This window comes from Megachile rotundata, chromosome 10 (genome assembly GCF_050947335.1).
Source record: "Megachile rotundata isolate GNS110a chromosome 10, iyMegRotu1, whole genome shotgun sequence".
NCBI classification, from domain to species: Eukaryota; Metazoa; Arthropoda; class Insecta; order Hymenoptera; family Megachilidae; genus Megachile; species Megachile rotundata.
The window spans coordinates 9,571,471-9,590,003 of record NC_134992.1 but is presented as its reverse complement, the minus strand read 5'-3'; the positions used below and the strand labels follow the sequence as shown (position 1 = coordinate 9,590,003).

Genomic DNA, 18,533 nt, shown 5'->3' with positions numbered 1-18,533 from the left:
CATAAATATAAGCTCATAATACATGTCATGAAATCTATTTTTATGTCATCAAATCATGTCACAGTTTTACACATGTCAAAATCAGTGATTGCCTGATATCATCAATAATCAATAATTTTCTATTAAAAATATTAAAGAAGTAGTTGTATAGTCAATTTTATAGAATTTCAAGCTTAAAATTGATGAAGCATAAATATAAATTCACAATACATGTCATGAAATCTATTTTTATGTCATCAAATCATGTCACAGTTTCTACACATTTCAAAATCAATAATTGCCTGTTATAAGCAATAATCAATAATTTTCTATTAAAAATATTAAAGAAGTAGTTGTACAGTCATTTTTATAGAACTTCAAGCTTAAAATTGTAGTACAAGTACAAGTTCACAAAACATGTCACGAAATCATGTCAGACGTCCATACTTGACATAAGTGACTTAACCTCAATTCTTAACCTTAAGCCATGTCCTTAAAACACTTTCATTGGCGAACTTCCATCGAATAAATATAGAAAAATGAACACTCTAACCTAATAGGTGAAGATTGTTACTCAACATGTTGATCAAGCAGAAAGATCGGAAGTTCTGGAAGCAGGAAAGTCAATGGAAGTCGAAAACCCGTCGGAGTGATTGCTGCTCGTTGGCAGTCTCCTTGGTTAATTGAGCCATTGTCTAGGTCCGGTTAGGCACGTCTAAGAGCCTAATGGCCGTTTCCTAGAGACGCGCCAGCCCGAGTACAGAACGAATTAGAATAATTCGTTCCGTCTGGCTGCGTCACTAGATCACGCACACTATTCTCGTCTCGAAAAAAAACCTTGTCCTCCCTTTTGCCAAGAATCGACGGTTCCGCTTTAATTTCGAATACGGTTTAACCTCCGCTTCGGCAGCTACGTCCGCGTAGATATTACATGTATCGATGCTTTTGCAAATATCACTTTTATTCGAACACGCGGGTGTTTTTCATTAAAACCGAACCGCACCACTCAAACGCTGTTTTATCGTCCTCCGGTCGTTCCTGGCTGAACGTAAATATTTTATGGCTGGGAAAAAGGAACAAAAACGTACGTTTCGACCGTTTGTTTTTGATTTTGATAATAGGTCGTTGTAACTTACGAGATAGTACGTTTTTTGGTAAAATTGTATTTGACGGGTGCATATGGTTTGGTTGGACATTTAATGTGGACGTTGGAACTTGGGAAATAGGACGAGGTTTTCTGATAAAATATTTCATGTATGCATATGGTTTAGTTGGAAATTTACTGTGGACGTTGGAACTTGTAAAATAGGACGAGGTTTTCTGACAAAATTGTACTTCATGTGTGCATATGGTTTATTTGAATATTTACTATTTTAACTTAGAATAAGGTTATAAAGTTTTAATAGAATAAGGTTTTCTGCAAAAATTGTATTTCACATATGCATATGGTTTACTTAAAAATTTACTATTATAACTTATCGAGAAAGTAGAATAAGGTTTTCTGATCAAATATTTCACGTGTGTGTTTATTTGAACATTCGTGGATGATCCGAGATCGTAGGATTTCAATCACAAACTTCAAAGGACTTCCAAGGTTCTTATGGGACTTTAATATCTAGAGAAATTTATAGTTTTCATAGAAGACTGTGAAGAAGAGCGTAATGTCTATGGAGACTTCTATTATCTATGATAATTTGGCGTTCGTAGGATTCAGTGTGAAAATAGAATCGCATCGAGTTGGCGTTTATGAGTCATGACATTTATAGAAATTAGCTTTCAGTATTCAGATATGTAGCTTATCTATGGCTTAGAGTGTATATGTAGCTTGTATGTGGCTTTTGGGTTTAATATAGGACCTAGTGTCCACATAGAAACTTGTGGATCTATAGGACCAAGTGTTCACATAGACACATATGTGATCTTTAGGATCTGGTGTTCACATATGGAGACTATGGATCTATACTGGTGTCCATATAGAAAGCAATGGATCTGTAGGACCTAGTGTTCACATAGAAGCCTATGGATCTATAGAACCAAGTCTTCGCATAGAAATCTGTGGGTCTATAGGAGTAAGTGTTCACATAGACGCATATGTGATCTGTAGGATCTGGTGTTCACATATGGAGTCTATGGATCTATACTGGTGTTCACATAGAAAGCAATCGATCTATAAGACCTAGTATTCACATAGAAGTCTATGGATCTATACAACCAAGTATACATATGGAAATTTGTGGATCTACAGGAGCAAGTGTTCATATAGTCACACATGTGATCTGTAGGATCTGGTGTTCACATAGGAACCTATCTATCTATAACTGGTGTCCACATAAAAACCTATGGATGTATACTGGTGTTTGCCTAGAAACCTACGAATCTAGAAACCTACGAACCTAGGAACCTATAAATCTAGGAACCTACGAATCTAGGAATCTACGAATCTAGAAACCTTGATATCTAAGAATCTAAAAATCTATTAATCTAACAACATAATATAATCCAAACTAATACACAAATATGTACCTAACCTAACCTATACTCTCCCAAAAAAAATATTCAAAAGAATGCAACATTGTCTCCATCAAACAAGAAAAACAAAAAAGCAACTCACACAATTTGCCATGTAAATTCGATTATCCCAAGATTACAAGGTTTTCGACCATAAAACAAGCTACACCGTTCATGTTCGTTTCAATGGTAGTTCGGTCGATCGATCCCTGATCGATTATACTCTCGATCGGTATGTAGATATAGATCCTGGAAGATCGTGCCAGATGGCCTATGGGGTATCGAGGCCATTATGGGGCTGCTCGAGAATCCGTAATGAAATTAGAAATTATAAAAAAGGGGGAGCCGTTCCTCGAGGTCTTTCAGAGACTTTTCCAAGAATATCGATAAAGGTATCGACAAGGTATATACGTTCAGTGTATCGATATACTGAAAATCTTTATACCTCGTTTATGATTTCAGTCAACAATTTTCGTTCTTGGTGAAAGAATTTTTATTACGTGAATATATATTTTTTGTTAGTGCAAATTTTATTTTGGTTCTTTAGGCATCATTCTATTCGTGCTATTATCTTTTATGGTTTATTTGTGGATTGTGGTAGATCATGTAGTTGATAGGTTCTGTAGGTTAATATGGGTGCTAGGTTCAGTGGATGAGGGGTACTGTGGATGCTAGGTCTGATGGATGATAGGTCCTGTCGATGCTAGGTTCAATGGATAGTAGGTCCTGTGGATGTTAGGTTCAGTGGATGAGAGGTACTATGGATGCTAGATTCAATGGATAATAGGTCCTGTGGATGCTAGATTCAGTGGATGGGGGGTACTGTGGATGCTAGGTCTGATGGATGATAGGTCCTGTCGATGCTAGGTCCAATGGATGATAGGTCCAATGGATGATAGGTCCAATGGATAATAGGTTCAGTGGATGATAGGTCCTGTGGATGCTAGGTTCAATGGATAATAGGTCCTGTGGATGCTAGGTTCAATGGATGAGAGGTACTGTGGATGCTAGGTTCAATGGATAGTAGATCTTGTGGATGCTAGGTCCAATGGATGCTAGGTTCAATGGATAATAGGTCCTGTGGATGCTAGGTTCAGTGAATGAGAGGTACTGTGGATGCTAGGTTCCCAGATTCTAGGTACTACCTCTTCTAGTAATAGGTCCTATAGATCTTAGGTCCTATTATTACTAGGCTCAATACATGTTCCTAGATCCCTAGAATTTCGAGGATCTTAGATTTCTAGGTATTAAGGTTCTTAGATTTTCAGATCTCCCAAATGCTATATCTCCAAATTCCTACATCACCACTCTCCACATTCCCAAATTTCTACTTTCCCAAATTCCTATATTTCCAAATCTCTACTTTCCCAAATTCCTATATCCCCCAATCTCCATCTTACCAAATCCCTATCTTCTGAAATTCCTATATCTCCAAATCTTGACATCTCCAAATTCCTACTCCAACAAAACACAACTCAAATCCCCAAACCTCTATACAACCCATATCTCCACATCCCAAAATTTGTGTAACCCATATCCCCACATCCTAAACTCCTTAACCCAACTCCCCATTCTCCCCAAATCCTTAAATCCCCATCAACCTCGTATCCCAACTGAATCCCCACCTTGTATCTCATAAACCTTGTACCACCAAAGCAGAAATAAAATAACTTCCACCTATTTTAACCTCCTATTCAACGAGTCACAACGTTAGAGTCACAACGAACCGTCTCGTCGTTAAGAAGAACAGATACAATTGAAACGTATAAATACAATCTAAACCCTTGAGGGTCTCGTATCGCATGGTTTGCTGAATAAGATTTTTTCCAGGGAGAGCCTGCGGCAGGAATCGTACAGGCGTCGATAAGGCACACATTAATTGAAGAACAACATCCGGCTAAGAGTCGGTGGCCATAGCCGTGACATCATTGTTTACGACAGCACGAAAATGGAATGAAACGAACGGTAATTTTCAAGTGATAACGATAACTGGAATTCGATCGACGATCTATTCTCGCGAGGATTTATTAGTCAACGTTAATTAATACAAAGAAACGTATTCTATATCGTTGGAACGACACGTCTGCGATTGAATTCTTTATGGATGTTGATTATGGCGGTTTTAGAGTTAACGGAAATATACTTCGACGGTACATTATATACGGATTGACAGGGATTGATGCGTTTAATACGTTTATCGCGTTTCAGTGCAGAAATACTGGTATCGGAAACTGTCTGATTTGTTTCGATTACATTTATTTGGGGAAGAATTTTTAGCAAAATTAACAAATTGGAATTTGAAAAATTGGTAGACAAATTAGAATTTGCAAAATTAGCAAACAAATTAGAATTTGTGGAATTAGCAAACGAATTAGAATTTGCAAAATTAGCAAACGAATTAGAATTTGCAAAATTAGCAAACGAATTAGAATTTGCAAAATAAGCAAACGAATTAAAAATTGCAAAATTAGCAGACAAATTAGAATATGCAAAATTAGCAAACAAATTAGAATTTGCAAAATTAACAAACGAATTAGAAATTGCAGAATTGGCAAACGAATTAGAAATTGCAAAATTAGCAAACGAATTAGAATTCGCAAAATTAGCAAACAAATTAGAATGATGCAAAATTAGCAAACAAATTAGAATTTGCAAAATTAGTAAACAAATTAGAATTTGCAAAATTAGCAAACGAATTAGAATTTGCAAAATTAGCAAACAAATTAGAATTTGCACAATTAGCAAACGAATTAGAATTTGCAAAATTAGCAGACAAATTAGAATTTGCAGAATTAGCAAATAAATTAGAATGTGTGAAATTTGAAAATGAAGTAGAATTTGCAAAATTAGCAAACGAATTAGAATTCGCAAAATTAGCAAACAAATTAGAATGTGCAAAATTAGCAAACAAATTAGAATTTGTAAAATGAGCAAACGAATTAGAAATTGCAAAATTAGCAAACAAATTAGAATTTGCACAATTAGCAAACGAATTAGAATTTGCAAAATTAGCAGACAAATTAGAATTTGCAGAATTAGCAAATAAATTAGAATGTGTGAAATTTGAAAATGAAGTAGAATTTGCAAAATTAGCAAACGAATTAGAAATTGCAAAATTAGCAAACGAATTAGAATTTGCAAAATTGGCAAACAAATTAGAATTTGTAAAATGAGCAAACGAATTAGAAATTGCAAAATTAGCAAACAAATTAGAATTTGCACAATTAGCAAACGAATTAGAATTTGCAAAATTAGCAGACAAATTAGAATTTGCAGAATTAGCAAATAAATTAGAATGTGTGAAATTTGAAAATGAAGTAGAATTTGCAAAATTAGCAAACGAATTAGAATTCGCAAAATTAGTAAACAAATTAGAATGTGCAAAATTAGCAAACAAATTAGAATTTGCAAAATGAGTAAAAAAATTAGAAATTGCAAAATTAGCAAACGAATTAGAATTGAAAATTGTAGAATTGAATGGCAAGGTATTTAATGTCTTCACACTGCCCCATTTGAAACTAAATCACAAGAAACTAAAACTGACGAAATTGAATCATCAAGAATTGAAGGAAGTATAATTGAATTGCAAAGAATTGAAATACATAGAATTGAACTGCAATGTATTTAAAATCATGAAACTAATCTACTTCAAATTGACTCACGTGGAATTGAAAGTTATGGAATTGAAGAAAGTGTAATTGAGTCACAAAGAATTGAAATACGTAAAGTTAAATCGTATACAATTAACATAGCTCAAATTGAGTAACTGAAAATTGAAACTTGTAAAATTGAATTACAAGAAATTGAAATTCGTACTACTTGAACCGTAATCGTACCGAATCGAAACACACGAGATTTAATGACGTCAAATTGAACCATATGCAATCCGTAGAACTAAATTTCCTCGAACTGCATTACGTGAATCGAACCGCAATTGATTCCCAATGAAATCCCATGGAAATGAGTTCTACCATAAATTCTACGAATCATAAACCTTGCTAAATCTGTTATCGTCCTTAATTTTACTAAATCTATCGTCCTTAATTTTACTAAATTTATCGTCCTGAATTTTACTAAATCTGCTATCTTGCTAAATCTGCTGTAGCCACTCGATGAATATAAAAAAATATCTCTGCTATAGTTACTCGATGAACATCAAAACATAGCTACAGTATTCACCATTTTTCCCGTGCGTCGCCGACTCTCCGGATCTTCACCCATAGCCGTCAGCGACGCAAGGTTAATAGCCATCTCACTAGACAAAATTACACGATACTCAAAGATGAAGATAACGAAACGATTAACGCAAAGATTACTTTGTGCCAGGAGCGGCTCCCGAAAAACCGGCTCGTTCGCGTGTAATTTGACGGACGGATAATGCGATGTTAATAGAATGGAATATCGGCCAACGGTCCCCATAAATCATGGTTAATTTGGCACAGCCATTCGCTCTAGCCAGCTTCCATATTATCTCTCTCTCTCTTCCGTTCTTCGATACTGATCGACTGCTGATCGTGTGCCTTCTGTCGGTCTAAAGAAGATCGTAAAACGTGGCCCTCCTTCGATGACCCTGGGTCTCCGACCCCTTACTTTGATGGCTCTCGCGAAATTAACTCGGTTACTGACTTGTCTCTTGCATAAAATTGTTCTCATATTTTCAATCGATGGTTTAGTTTAATATCGCCGTTAGATTATATATTCGTGACGATATGCTCAATTTATAGAAATTTGTGTTTGTAGGATATTTCATAGGAATAAAACGTAATTGAAGCATTCTATACTCTGTAAGCATTGAAAGCTATGACCGAAATTTTGTTTAATTCCCTTCAATTGAATTGATACGTTTCAGTACTACGCAATTCAATTCTACTAATTTCAATTATTTTCTATTCTATTCGAAGCTTTCAATTTAATACGATTTAAATTCAATTCAATTCAGTTTCAATTCATCACGATTCAGTTTAACACACTTCAATTTACCTCAACTCATCGATTCAATTTAACACATTTCAATTTACCTCATCTCATCGATTCAATTTAACACATTTCAATTCACCCAAACTCAATTCAACACAATTGAATTCAACCAGATTTAATACAATTTAATCCAACGTTCGACACAATTCAATTTACAGCCAATTTAACATCCCGGTTCAAGCGAATTTACCTAAAATACTTTATAACCAGTATCAAATTAACCTCATTGATTTTTAAACTAAAACCTAGAAACAGCAAAAAGTACAGCACCACACAACGATAAGCCTTTACATACATTTTTTATTCCATTGCAATTGAAATTCAAGTATCAAATTAACCTCATTGGTTTTTAAACTAAAACCTAGAAACAAGAAAAAGTACTCGACACAAAGGTAAGCCTTTACATATATTTTTTATTCCAATTGCACTTGAAATTCAAATTAACCTCATGAAGTATCACCTTGAAGTATCAAATTAACCTCATTGATTTTTAAACTAAAACCTAGAAGCAGCAAAAAGTACCGCACGACACAACGGTAAGCCTTTACATACATTTTTTATTCCATTGCACTTGAAATTCCATATCATGAACATTACCGCATTATTAGTTTTTGATTATCGTTACTGTGGCCAGGTGCATAGGCATGCGATTCGAAGCGATCGATCACCGATCGACACTTTATAGCCCAGAATAGGTCTGGTGTACAATGTTGCTCTCTATTGGTCGGTTACATATTGCAACATTATACGTACAGCGAGCATCGAGTTGCAAGCTGCAATGCGTGCGCGCGTATTAATTAATGCGCTCGTATCCTCATCGTAGTACACACACGTGCCAGAGCAAGATAGACCTATTTCAAACATTCGATGAATTTCGTGGCTTAACAAGCGTAAGTATTGCAAAGCGATGGGATTCGATCAACAAATTTTTGGTGTTAATTGAGGTAATTTGATAGGGTATCGTTGACCGTTCTAAGATTGAGGATAATAACGGATAATGGTATAACTAGATTCAATTTCATTAATTAATCGAAATCATTTCGTATTTATCCTCGCTTCTGTACAAGCAGTTTCCAATACGGTTGCTTGCTTTTGTGGATTCTTTTGAAATATTATCGTGAATGTTATGTGGAAGTAGAAATTTTTTATTTCAAGAATAAACTAAAATATTCTCGAATTCTTTAATACAAAATTTTACAAACCCTAAGTTCTAAAATCGAGAACTTGCAATTTTGAAAACGATGTCATTAATTTTGATATGTAAAAACTAGAAAGTATAATTACAGGATGCCCAATAAAAATCCTCATTTTTAATTTGTTCCCTAAATTTATAATAGAACACTTGATGCTTGACTTTCCTTAAATTTAAAAAGCTCCATTACTTTTCCGACATACTGTGTATATTACAACAATTCCTCCTCCCACAAAAAGTCGAAAAATCCCCAAAAAATCCAGCATCACAGTCTGGAAGAACACCCAAGCGAGGAGGGTGGACGATGACAGACGCGTGCACAAAGCCGTGGCCGGAAAAAAGCAAAAAGCAAGCGGAGGAGCAAGAAGAAGAAGACGAGTACGAAGAAGAAGAGAATGGCTCCAGGAGGAGCATCGCGTATGAGCGTAGCTCGTGTCCGGTCACCCGTTAAGAAGGAAGCTCGGGACCGATGTCGAAGATAAGACGGGGACGTGTCCCTCTCTCCGTGGTATTCTTGGACGAACCCGAAGTGGTACCGAAGTTTTCGGGGGACCAACGTGCTGGGCCCTCACGTAATCCACGGATACGTCGCGACGAATTTGTACGTATGGCCAATGAGCCAGAAACCACCCTGTGTACCCTCGTTTCGCGTTCACCGTTCTCTTTTGCTGGCTCTCTCCTCGTGCACGCCGCGCACCGAACAGAGAGAAGCCACGAAACTGGGGGGACCCGCTTCAAAATGGCTACCGTCCGCATCGGTGGACACCCAAACTACGAGGGCCTCTTTTCGGACACGATTGCTTTTCACCGGAATCGGGAGTGATTAGGTTGAGCTAGAAACTGACCGTGATGTGATTTGAAACGAGAATTGGAGTGGAGTCGACTGGGGTGAAATGTGGAGGATTGTGGATTGTAGGAGTTATACTTTTTAGTTTGTTTATAAATTCAAGTTAGTTACTGTTTGTGATTTTTAGAATTTTTGCAGGGTTCTATGTGGATAGTATTTGAGTTTGATATCCTGAGATAATTTAGTTAAAGGTAGAGGCAACTGTGTTAGGTCAATTAGGAAGACTGTCAACTTCATGAATTAACTTAGCTAGATCAGAAGCTAGTAGAGTCAAGGATAACTTAGGTGAACTTCATGAGCTAACTTAGCTATTTGTGAATTTTTAGAATTTTTGCAAGGTTCTATGTGAATAGTAGTTTGCCATTTAAAGATAATTGTTTAACTTCTTGAGCTAATTTAGTTAGAGGTAGAGGCAACTGTGTTAGGTCAACTAGGAAGACATCCACTGGGTACGTGGATGGTTTGATCATCCAAAGACCGTCAACTTCACGAGCTAACTTAGCTAGATCAAAAGCTAGTAGAGTCAACGATACCTTAGGTCAACTTCATGAGCTAACTTAGCTAGATCAAAAGCTAGAGTCAAGGATAACTTACGTCAATTAACAGAACATACTTACTGTATGGACATTGACCAAAGATGATTATTCAACTTCATGAGCTAACTTAGTCAGATCAAAAGCTAGTAGAGTCAAGGATAACTTAGGTCAACTAACAGAACATACTTACTGTGTGGACATTGATCATCCAAGGGTGATTCTTCAACTTCATGAGCTAACTCAGCTAGGTCAAAAGCTAGCAAAAATAGAGATAACTGTTCTTGAGGTCAATTAACAAGGCAGTACTTACTGTACATGTGTATGGTCTCCAAAGATGATTCATAATCAAAAGATGATTGTTTAACTTCATGAGCTAACTTAACTAGATCAAAGACTACTAGAGGACAACTACTTTAGGTCAACAAAGGCAAGAGGATAGTTCTACTGATCATTCGAGTTCAATTGTCTAACATTATAGGCTACTTGAACTTAGGCAAAAGCTAGTAGAGTTAGGAACACCTTAGGTCAGTTAATAGGACACTGTCTCAACTCATTCATGTACTGTCTCATAGTTCATTCATGTACTCCTGTCTCATCTTATGTATTGTCTCCTATCTCATCTCATGATCACTGCCTCATACTCTTCTGATTTCGACAGTAGACAAAATAAATGTCCCTGATTATTTGATGTAACCTATATCGCCGCTACGGTAGATCGCCGTTAGAGCCCCAAGAGACTACGATTGGTAGCATCGTTCCGAGAGGAAAAAATGATCGGAGTGTAGGTAGGTTCGCCTGGAGGGGGGTACCGAGAACGAAACAGGCGAAAAGGGGAGTGACGAAGAGGCAAGAGTAGGGGGTCCCTTGAAGAGGGAGAGAGAAAAGAGAGCAGAGAGCTCGTGTTTCCGGCCGGGTGAACAACAATGCCCGCAGACAAATGAGCATCCCGCCTCCATTGTTCGCTTCATCGGCACGGCGCAGCCTCTCCCCAAGGTACCCACCCCGGGTTCCGTTTAGCCCCCCGATTCCCCCGGCCGTCATCGGAGGCCCACGTCCTCGTCGTCGTCGTCGTCGTCAGCGTCACCCTCGAACACCCGGCTGGGGGGTCCTCGATCAACCTGATGCGGGCCAACACCGATTAAACATCACTGCTTCGTCGAATCTCCGTCAACGGGACCCCCTTCTACGTCCGACATCCTCCATCTCCGTCGGTTGACGGGGATCCTTCCGCCCTTCCACGCAGTCTCTTTTGTCTCTTCCATCCTGAGCCCGAGCTTCGCTTCTCTACCGCGTTTTCCTCTATTTTTACCCTCATTGTCTACGTGCACACGCTCCATGGAAATAACGCGCGACGATGTCCTCCGTACGGCCGAGATAGCCTCGTCCTTGTTCTTGCGACCTCTTACTCTTCAGACGATCTCCTCCTTCTTTTGTTGTTGCGAGATGATCGAATAAAATTGGAGGAGTATTGGAGGTTGTGGGTGGACGAGGTGGGCGACGGATTTTTGTGATGAGATTTTTAGGGATGGTAACTTGGAGGATGGAGACAGTTCTGAGTATTTTACTTGATGTAGCGTGGGTCAGGGAATATTTGGGGATATAAAGCAAAGATGTAACAATGATATGTAGCAAGGATGACGTAATGTGTGGTGATGTAGCAAGGGATGTAACGAGTGGTGATATAATGAGGGATGTAGCGGGTGGTGATATCTCGAGAGATGTAACGGATGGTGAAATAGCGAGGGATTCCCTATTTACCAAGTTTCTATATTCATAACTTCTCTATTCAACAAATTTCTTATTTTTCAAAATCCTCATTTCTAAATTCCTAATTTCCCAAATTAACTACGTTCCAAATTTGTTATTTCCTAAATTCCCTATGTCCCAAATTTGTTATTTCCCAAATTCTCCATTTCTCAAATATTCTATTCCCCAAAATCCCCACTTCCAAATTCTTAATTTCCTAAATTCCCTATATCCCAAATACCCTATTCTCCAAATTCCCTATGTTCTAATCTTTCTACGTCCCAAATTTCCTAGGTTGCAAACTTCTTATGTCCCAAATTTGCTATTTCCCAAATTCCCCACTTCCCAAATTCCCTATTCCCCAAATTCCGTACGTCCCACATTCCCTAGGTTGCAAACTTTTTATGTCCCAAATTTGCTATTTCCCAAATTCCCTATGTTTCAAACTTCCTTCGTCCCAAATTCCCTAGATCGCAAATTCCCTATGTCCCAAATTTGCTATTTTCAAAATCCTTCACTTGCCAAGTACCCTATTCCCCAAATTCCCTATCTCCTAAATTCCCTATCTCCCTAATTCCCTATCTCCCTAATTCCCTATCTCCCTAATTCCCTATCTCCCTAATTCCCTATCTCCCTAATTCCATATCTCCCTAATTCCCTATCTCCCTAATTCCCTATCTCCCTAATTCCCTATCTCCCTAATTCCATATCTCCCTAATTCCCTATCTCCCTAATTCCCCATCTCCCTAATTTCCTATCTCCCTAATTCCCTATCTCCCTAATTTCCTATCTCTCTAATTCCTAAATCACCAAATCCTGAAATTCCAAAACTTGCAAACACAAATATCCCCAAAATTCCAAATCTGCAAATCCCCAAACGTCAAAAGCGAAAAACCTCAAAATTCCCTAGTCTTAAGCCGAACCCTAAGAAAAGCAAAAATATTTGCGAAAGCTAGTTACCGCGAACTATGAGTAAACAAGGGGAAATCAATAAAAAGAGGGTGAAGGGTGAACGATCGTAATGGGTTAGCTTTCATCAAAGAACGATGAGTCATTTCATTCTCGATTAATTGATGTTTGAACTAACTTTCTCCCGTTATTAGTTAGATAAAATCAAAAGATCGATGCTAGTTAGTCGGACTCTGTTATCGGGCCGGTGTGTTATTGCATGTTTATTAGATTCGCAGTCGATCGGAACCGATGAACGATATTATTTCGCATGCAAAAACGCAACGGCCAGAAAATTGAATTGTACGAGTGTACGTACAATATGTATTAATTACAATGTGTTTCAATTAACATTGCAATACAGTTTGAATAACAATGTGAGAATGAAAATTCCGTGACGGGATTCGACCGATACGTTTGGTCATAATTTCTCATGGTTACGCTGTAACGGTATACACTGGCGTAACTTTATTTATGCAGTTAAAATAAGTTCGTTCGTGAAAATAATATCGCTATTTCGCTGATAATGGTATCTTCGTGTATACCGCACTATCGGTATTTTCAGCCAATTTCGTTCTCTATCCATGTGGAAACATTTTAATAATTTGGAAATATGCGGAAGGACATTTGTTAAATTTATACTAATAGTGAGGTTAGGTATTTTTTGTAGATTACTGTAGATTTTAGTTACTTTAAATTTCATGGTAGTTTATAAAATTAATAGTTTATTAATCTGGACCATTTTTGTTAAGGTTAAGATACTTAAAAGATTACTATACAATTTTTATTTTAGTGTATAAAATTATTAGTTGACAATTTTTTAACGGTTGTCAGTAACTATTTGAGCTTTTGCAGAGATCAAAGTTTGAAATTTCCAAATTCCCTATTCCTAATTTCCTAGACTCCTAAATCCCCAAATCTCCAAATCTCTAAATTCTGAAATATCCCATTTCCTGAATCCCTAAATCCCTAAATCTCTAAATACCCAAATTTCCAAATCCATCATTTCTAATTTCCTAAACTTCTAAATCCCCAAATCTCCAAATCTCCAAATTCTGAAATATCCAATTTCCTCAATCCCTAAATCCATAAATCCCCCATTTCTAATTTCCTAGACTTCTAAATCCCCAAATCTTCAAATCTCCAAATTCTGAAATATCCAATTTCCTCAATCCCTACATCCCTAAATCCCCAAATTTCCAAATCCCCCATTCTTAATTTCCTGGACTCCTAAATCCCCAAATCTTCAAATCTCCAAATTCTGAAATATCCAATTTATTGAATCCCTAAATCCCTAAATTCCCAAATTTCCAAATCCCCCATTCCTAATTTCCTAGATTCCTAAATCCCCAAATTCCCAAATCCCCAAATCCCCAAATCTCCAAATTCTGAAATATCCAATTTCCTCAATCCCTACATCCCTAAATCCCCAAATTTCCAAATCCCCCATTCCTAATTTCCTGGACTCCTAAATCCCCAAATCTTCAAATCTCCAAATTCTGAAATATCCAATTTATTGAATCCCTAAATCCCTAAATTCCCAAATTTCCAAATCCCCCATTCCTAATTTCCTAGATTCCTAAATCCCCAAATCTCCAAATTCTGAAATATCCAATTTCCTGAATCCCTAAATCCCTAAATTCCAAATTTCCAAATCCCCCATTCCTAATTTCCTAAATCCCCAAATCTCCAAATTCTCAAATATCAAGTTTCCTAAATGACAAATCTTTTGTCTAAAAATAAAAACTACTAAATTATAATTTTAATCTAATTCTTCTTTTCAATTATTTCTCCATTTTCCATATTTCAATACTGCCATAAATTTCCATGAATTCACCCTTTTACACCCTTTGACCCTACATCCACAAAATTACGTTTGATCATAAAATTGTTACTAATATAACATTTACCGACGGCCAAAATCTCAACCCACAAAAGATGTAATAATTCTACTAATATTCTCGGAGGACCCTAATATTGTGTTTGTTCTTTTATGTTTGTCAGCCTGTCCCGTGCTCATCCACTGCGCATTTTTGGATGCGCGATGAACTGACAATAAAAAGGTAACGTAAGAGATTCGGAGGGCCAGATGTTGTGCAAGGATTCTGCATCCTCGAGGCCGTTTCATGGGTCTTGTGGTAGAGCACCTTGCTCAAACCAAACAGCGTTGACCTCCTGCACCACAGAAATTCGATACTGCTCGGAACCTCGTAATCTCAGTCCCTGTGTAATATCCTGTTCGTCTATATTCTACCTTGTTCCAATTTTCAATTCTGTCGTGCGATTAGGAATGGAGAATTTTTATTGCGAATCAAAAATATTTTGTATTAAATTTGAAATTAAAGATTCGTTGTGTTGGAAACATTTTGAGTGTGTGTAAACGTAATTATGGTGAGGGAGATTTCTTTTTTATCGCATTGGTGTTATTCTTCTTTTTATCGTTTAGTTTTTTGTCGAAAGCTTGCATGTCGCGTTGTAGTTCCTCGTAGGACTCTTCCATGGTGTCTGTGCAGCTTGGAAATCTGTTTAAAATAGCTAATATAGTTATTTTTGGTAATTGAGTAAGGTAATTAGGTGAGGAAAATGATATACTAGTTAGGGTGAATGATGTACTAGTTAGGCTTTTGGTATATTGCAGTTTGGGGTACTCTTGTTATATGGCATTAGTAATGTCACCATTTTGTTGTGGGACACTAGAAACAAGGTAAACTCTTGCTACTGCTTAAGTTCCTATATCTTTTCAAATTTTTAACTTTGCAAATTTTTAGATTAGTAAATTTTTTTAGTTTTCAAATTTCCAAATTCCTATACTCCCAAAACCCGAAATCTTGAAATCCTCAAATATTCAATTTCCTGAATCCCTAAATCTTCAAATTCCCCATTTCTAATTTTCTAGATTCTCAAATCCTCAAATTTCCAAATATCCAATTTCCTAAATCCCTAAATCCCTAAATTCCCAAATCTCCCATTTTTAATTTCCTAGACTTCCAAATCTCCAGATCTCCAAATCCCCAAATATCAAATTTCCTAAATTCCTAAATCCCCAAATTTACAAATTCCCCATTCCAAATTTCCTAGCTTCCCAAATTCCTAAATTTTTAAATTTCCAAATCCTCAAACATCTAATTTTCTAAATCTCTAAATCCCTAAATTCCTAAATTTCTAAAGCTCCCATTCCTAATTTGCTAAATCCCTCTATCCCTAAATCCCTCAATCTCCAAATCTCCAAATCCTCAAATCCCCAAATCCCCAAATCCCCGAATCCCCAAATCCTGAAATATCAAATTTCCTAACTCCCTAAATCCCCAAATTTCCAAATTTCTAAATCCCCCATTCCTAATTTGTTAAATCCCTAAATCCCCAAATCCCCAAATCCCTAAATCTCCAAATCCTCAAATACCAAATTTCCCAACTCCCTAAATCCCCAAATTTCCAAATCTCCCAATCCTCAAATTCCCAAATCACCAAATTTCCCACCTTCTAAGTCCCTAAACCTCCAACTTCCCAATTCACGAATTCTCAAATTCGCACCCAATATTACTGCAATATAAGAAGAGTCTACTATTAATTTTCTAGCCCATTACTCTATTCCTTGTTACATTTACCCAGGGAAAAATTTAGTGGAACACATTTTGCAGCTTTCATATGCAGCAAGTGCCGCCTTGTCCAATCCATGTTCTTGAAATACTTTAAACTGATCGTGCCACATTCCTTTTATTCCTAAAGGAAGTAAAGGTTCTGCATCGCTGCGTTTAGCCTCACTTTTCTCTAAAATTAATTTTAATTATACATTACACTTCATACTCATATAATTATGAAGTTAAATACAAGAAAAATATACGAATATTAAATATAAGTCACAGTGAACTTTTCCTGTATTTTTATAACAATTTATTCTATCTTCATTTATTTATTTATTTATTTGATTGAAATATAAATAATACCCGATGGCACCACGTAAGGTTTCAGGTTACTTTCACTGTCTAACACATGCCAGAATTCTTTGGTTTTCAATCGTTGACTGTAACTCACGTTTCGATTAAACGGTAATTCAATGCAAATTTTACCGCTTTTCGACATTGCTTTCAAATATTTTGCCGCTGTTGTTGGATGGTAAACGTCACTTCCGATTGTGGAATGTTACTAAAACATTGGATACATGCGAATGGGTCGTGTAGGAACATCTGATACGGCAGCTGAGTCGATAATGTAAAACTGTGACCATAGACTAAGTTTAAGATAGAGTTGGTTTGGTGTTGAGGTTCTTTAAATATCACTTATGTAGAGAGAAAATAGTACTTGCTTTTGGAATTTAGTGACAAGTGCTGCACCAAGCGGGGAAGTTAGAAAGAAATAGAAACCTGTTGTTATAGTAACAAATAAAGGAATCTACATATGTTAATTATAGATGCAATATTAACTGTCATATGTAAGAGCTTTCTTTATATGTAGAGTACATCTTCCTTTAATAATTGATTTGGGGTTTCATTTAAGAAGTACCATAATCATGGGGAATTAAACGGGTGTGTACTAAGCAAATGTATATAAGAGTTCTACAGTGGTGAATGTAGGACTCTACTTTAGCAGCAGTAAGTACGGTTTCACCATCGATAAACTTTATCACCGATACAATATCAAAACAGACAGAAACAAGCTTTATTATAGAAAATGTCTCTCTTCGAATAAATCGTCACGCTCTGAATTACGTCAAATTTTAATAAAATCGGTATTATTTGTGATTTTCAAAAATGGAACATGTGGCGCCATCTCTCCGGCGAACAGGGTGAACTACACACTTTTGAAACTGGAGTTTCATTAGTTCCTACATGCTACCGCTAGATGGCGCCATGTATGCCGTTTCTATGGTGATCATCGGAGTCGTCGTCGGTCAAGAGGAATTCTATTTTCAAGCCGTCGATAAAGAACAATTTTATTTGTATTTGATATTCAATTTTATTTATGTTCAATTGTATTTTTAAAAGAAAAACGTTCGTTATTCATTCCATAATCAAATCTAAATTCTAAATCACATATTTTATAATCAATTTTAATAAATCAGTTATTTTTGAAAGTTATAGTTAGTTGACTAATTTTAAATATAGAAAAACACTCTCTATATTTCGGACTCAATTCAATGAATATTGATTTTATTACCTTAATTCAGTATGGTATGCGTCAAATTATGTTGGAGTAGTAACTGACTTCGGAATATTTTTTAACTTTAACAAATTATTATCAAATTTAAACAATTCTCATGGTAATCAAGGTTTCTGTATTGATCATCAGGATCGTCGGTCAAGAAGAATTCTGTTGCTAAATCTGTCGGTCAAGAAGAGTTCTTTTTATTATGTACGTTGGTTAAGAAGAATTCTGCTATCAGAGTCGCCGGTTAAGTAGAGTTCTGTTAATAAAACCGTCGGCCAAGAAGAGTTCTGTTACCAAATATGTCGGTCAAGAAGATTTTTTTTATTATGACCGTCGGTGAAGAAGAATTCTATTATCAAAATTGTCAGTCAAGAAGAGTTCTGTTATTGTAACCGTCGGTCAAGAAGAGTTCTTCTATTATGGCCGTCGGTGAAGAAGAATTCTGTTATCAAAGCTGTCAGCACTACTCAAGCTTTTCTTGACCGACGGTTCTGATGATCATCACAAAATTTTTTGATGTTCTGCCACCTAACGGTAGAAGATGAGAACTAATTGTACTAGAGTTTCAAGAGTGTGTAGTTCACCCTGTTTGCCGGACAGATGGCGCCACTTATCCATTTTCAAAAACAGTTAATATTAATTTCAATGATCAATG

General features: G+C 36.5%; 1 protein-coding gene across 2 annotated transcripts; it reads right to left on the bottom strand.

Annotated features, from left to right (window-relative positions):
- Positions 1–13,438: 13,438 nt before the first annotated feature.
- Positions 13,439–16,960, bottom strand: LOC143265274 (uncharacterized). 2 transcript variants are annotated; one of them, XM_076536488.1, is made up of 3 exons: positions 16,801–16,960; positions 16,339–16,501; positions 13,439–15,255 (listed from the first exon to the last, which is right to left on the bottom strand). In XM_076536488.1, exons 1-3 carry the CDS (start codon positions 16,811–16,813, stop codon positions 15,120–15,122), a joined length of 312 nt encoding a protein of 103 aa, XP_076392603.1. In that variant the 5' UTR covers positions 16,814–16,960; the 3' UTR covers positions 13,439–15,119. The 2 variants fall into 2 exon arrangements, with proteins under 2 accessions (XP_076392603.1, XP_076392602.1); XM_076536487.1 differs by having other exon boundaries at positions 16,678–16,933.
- Between the last annotated feature and the right edge of the window lie 1,573 nt (positions 16,961–18,533).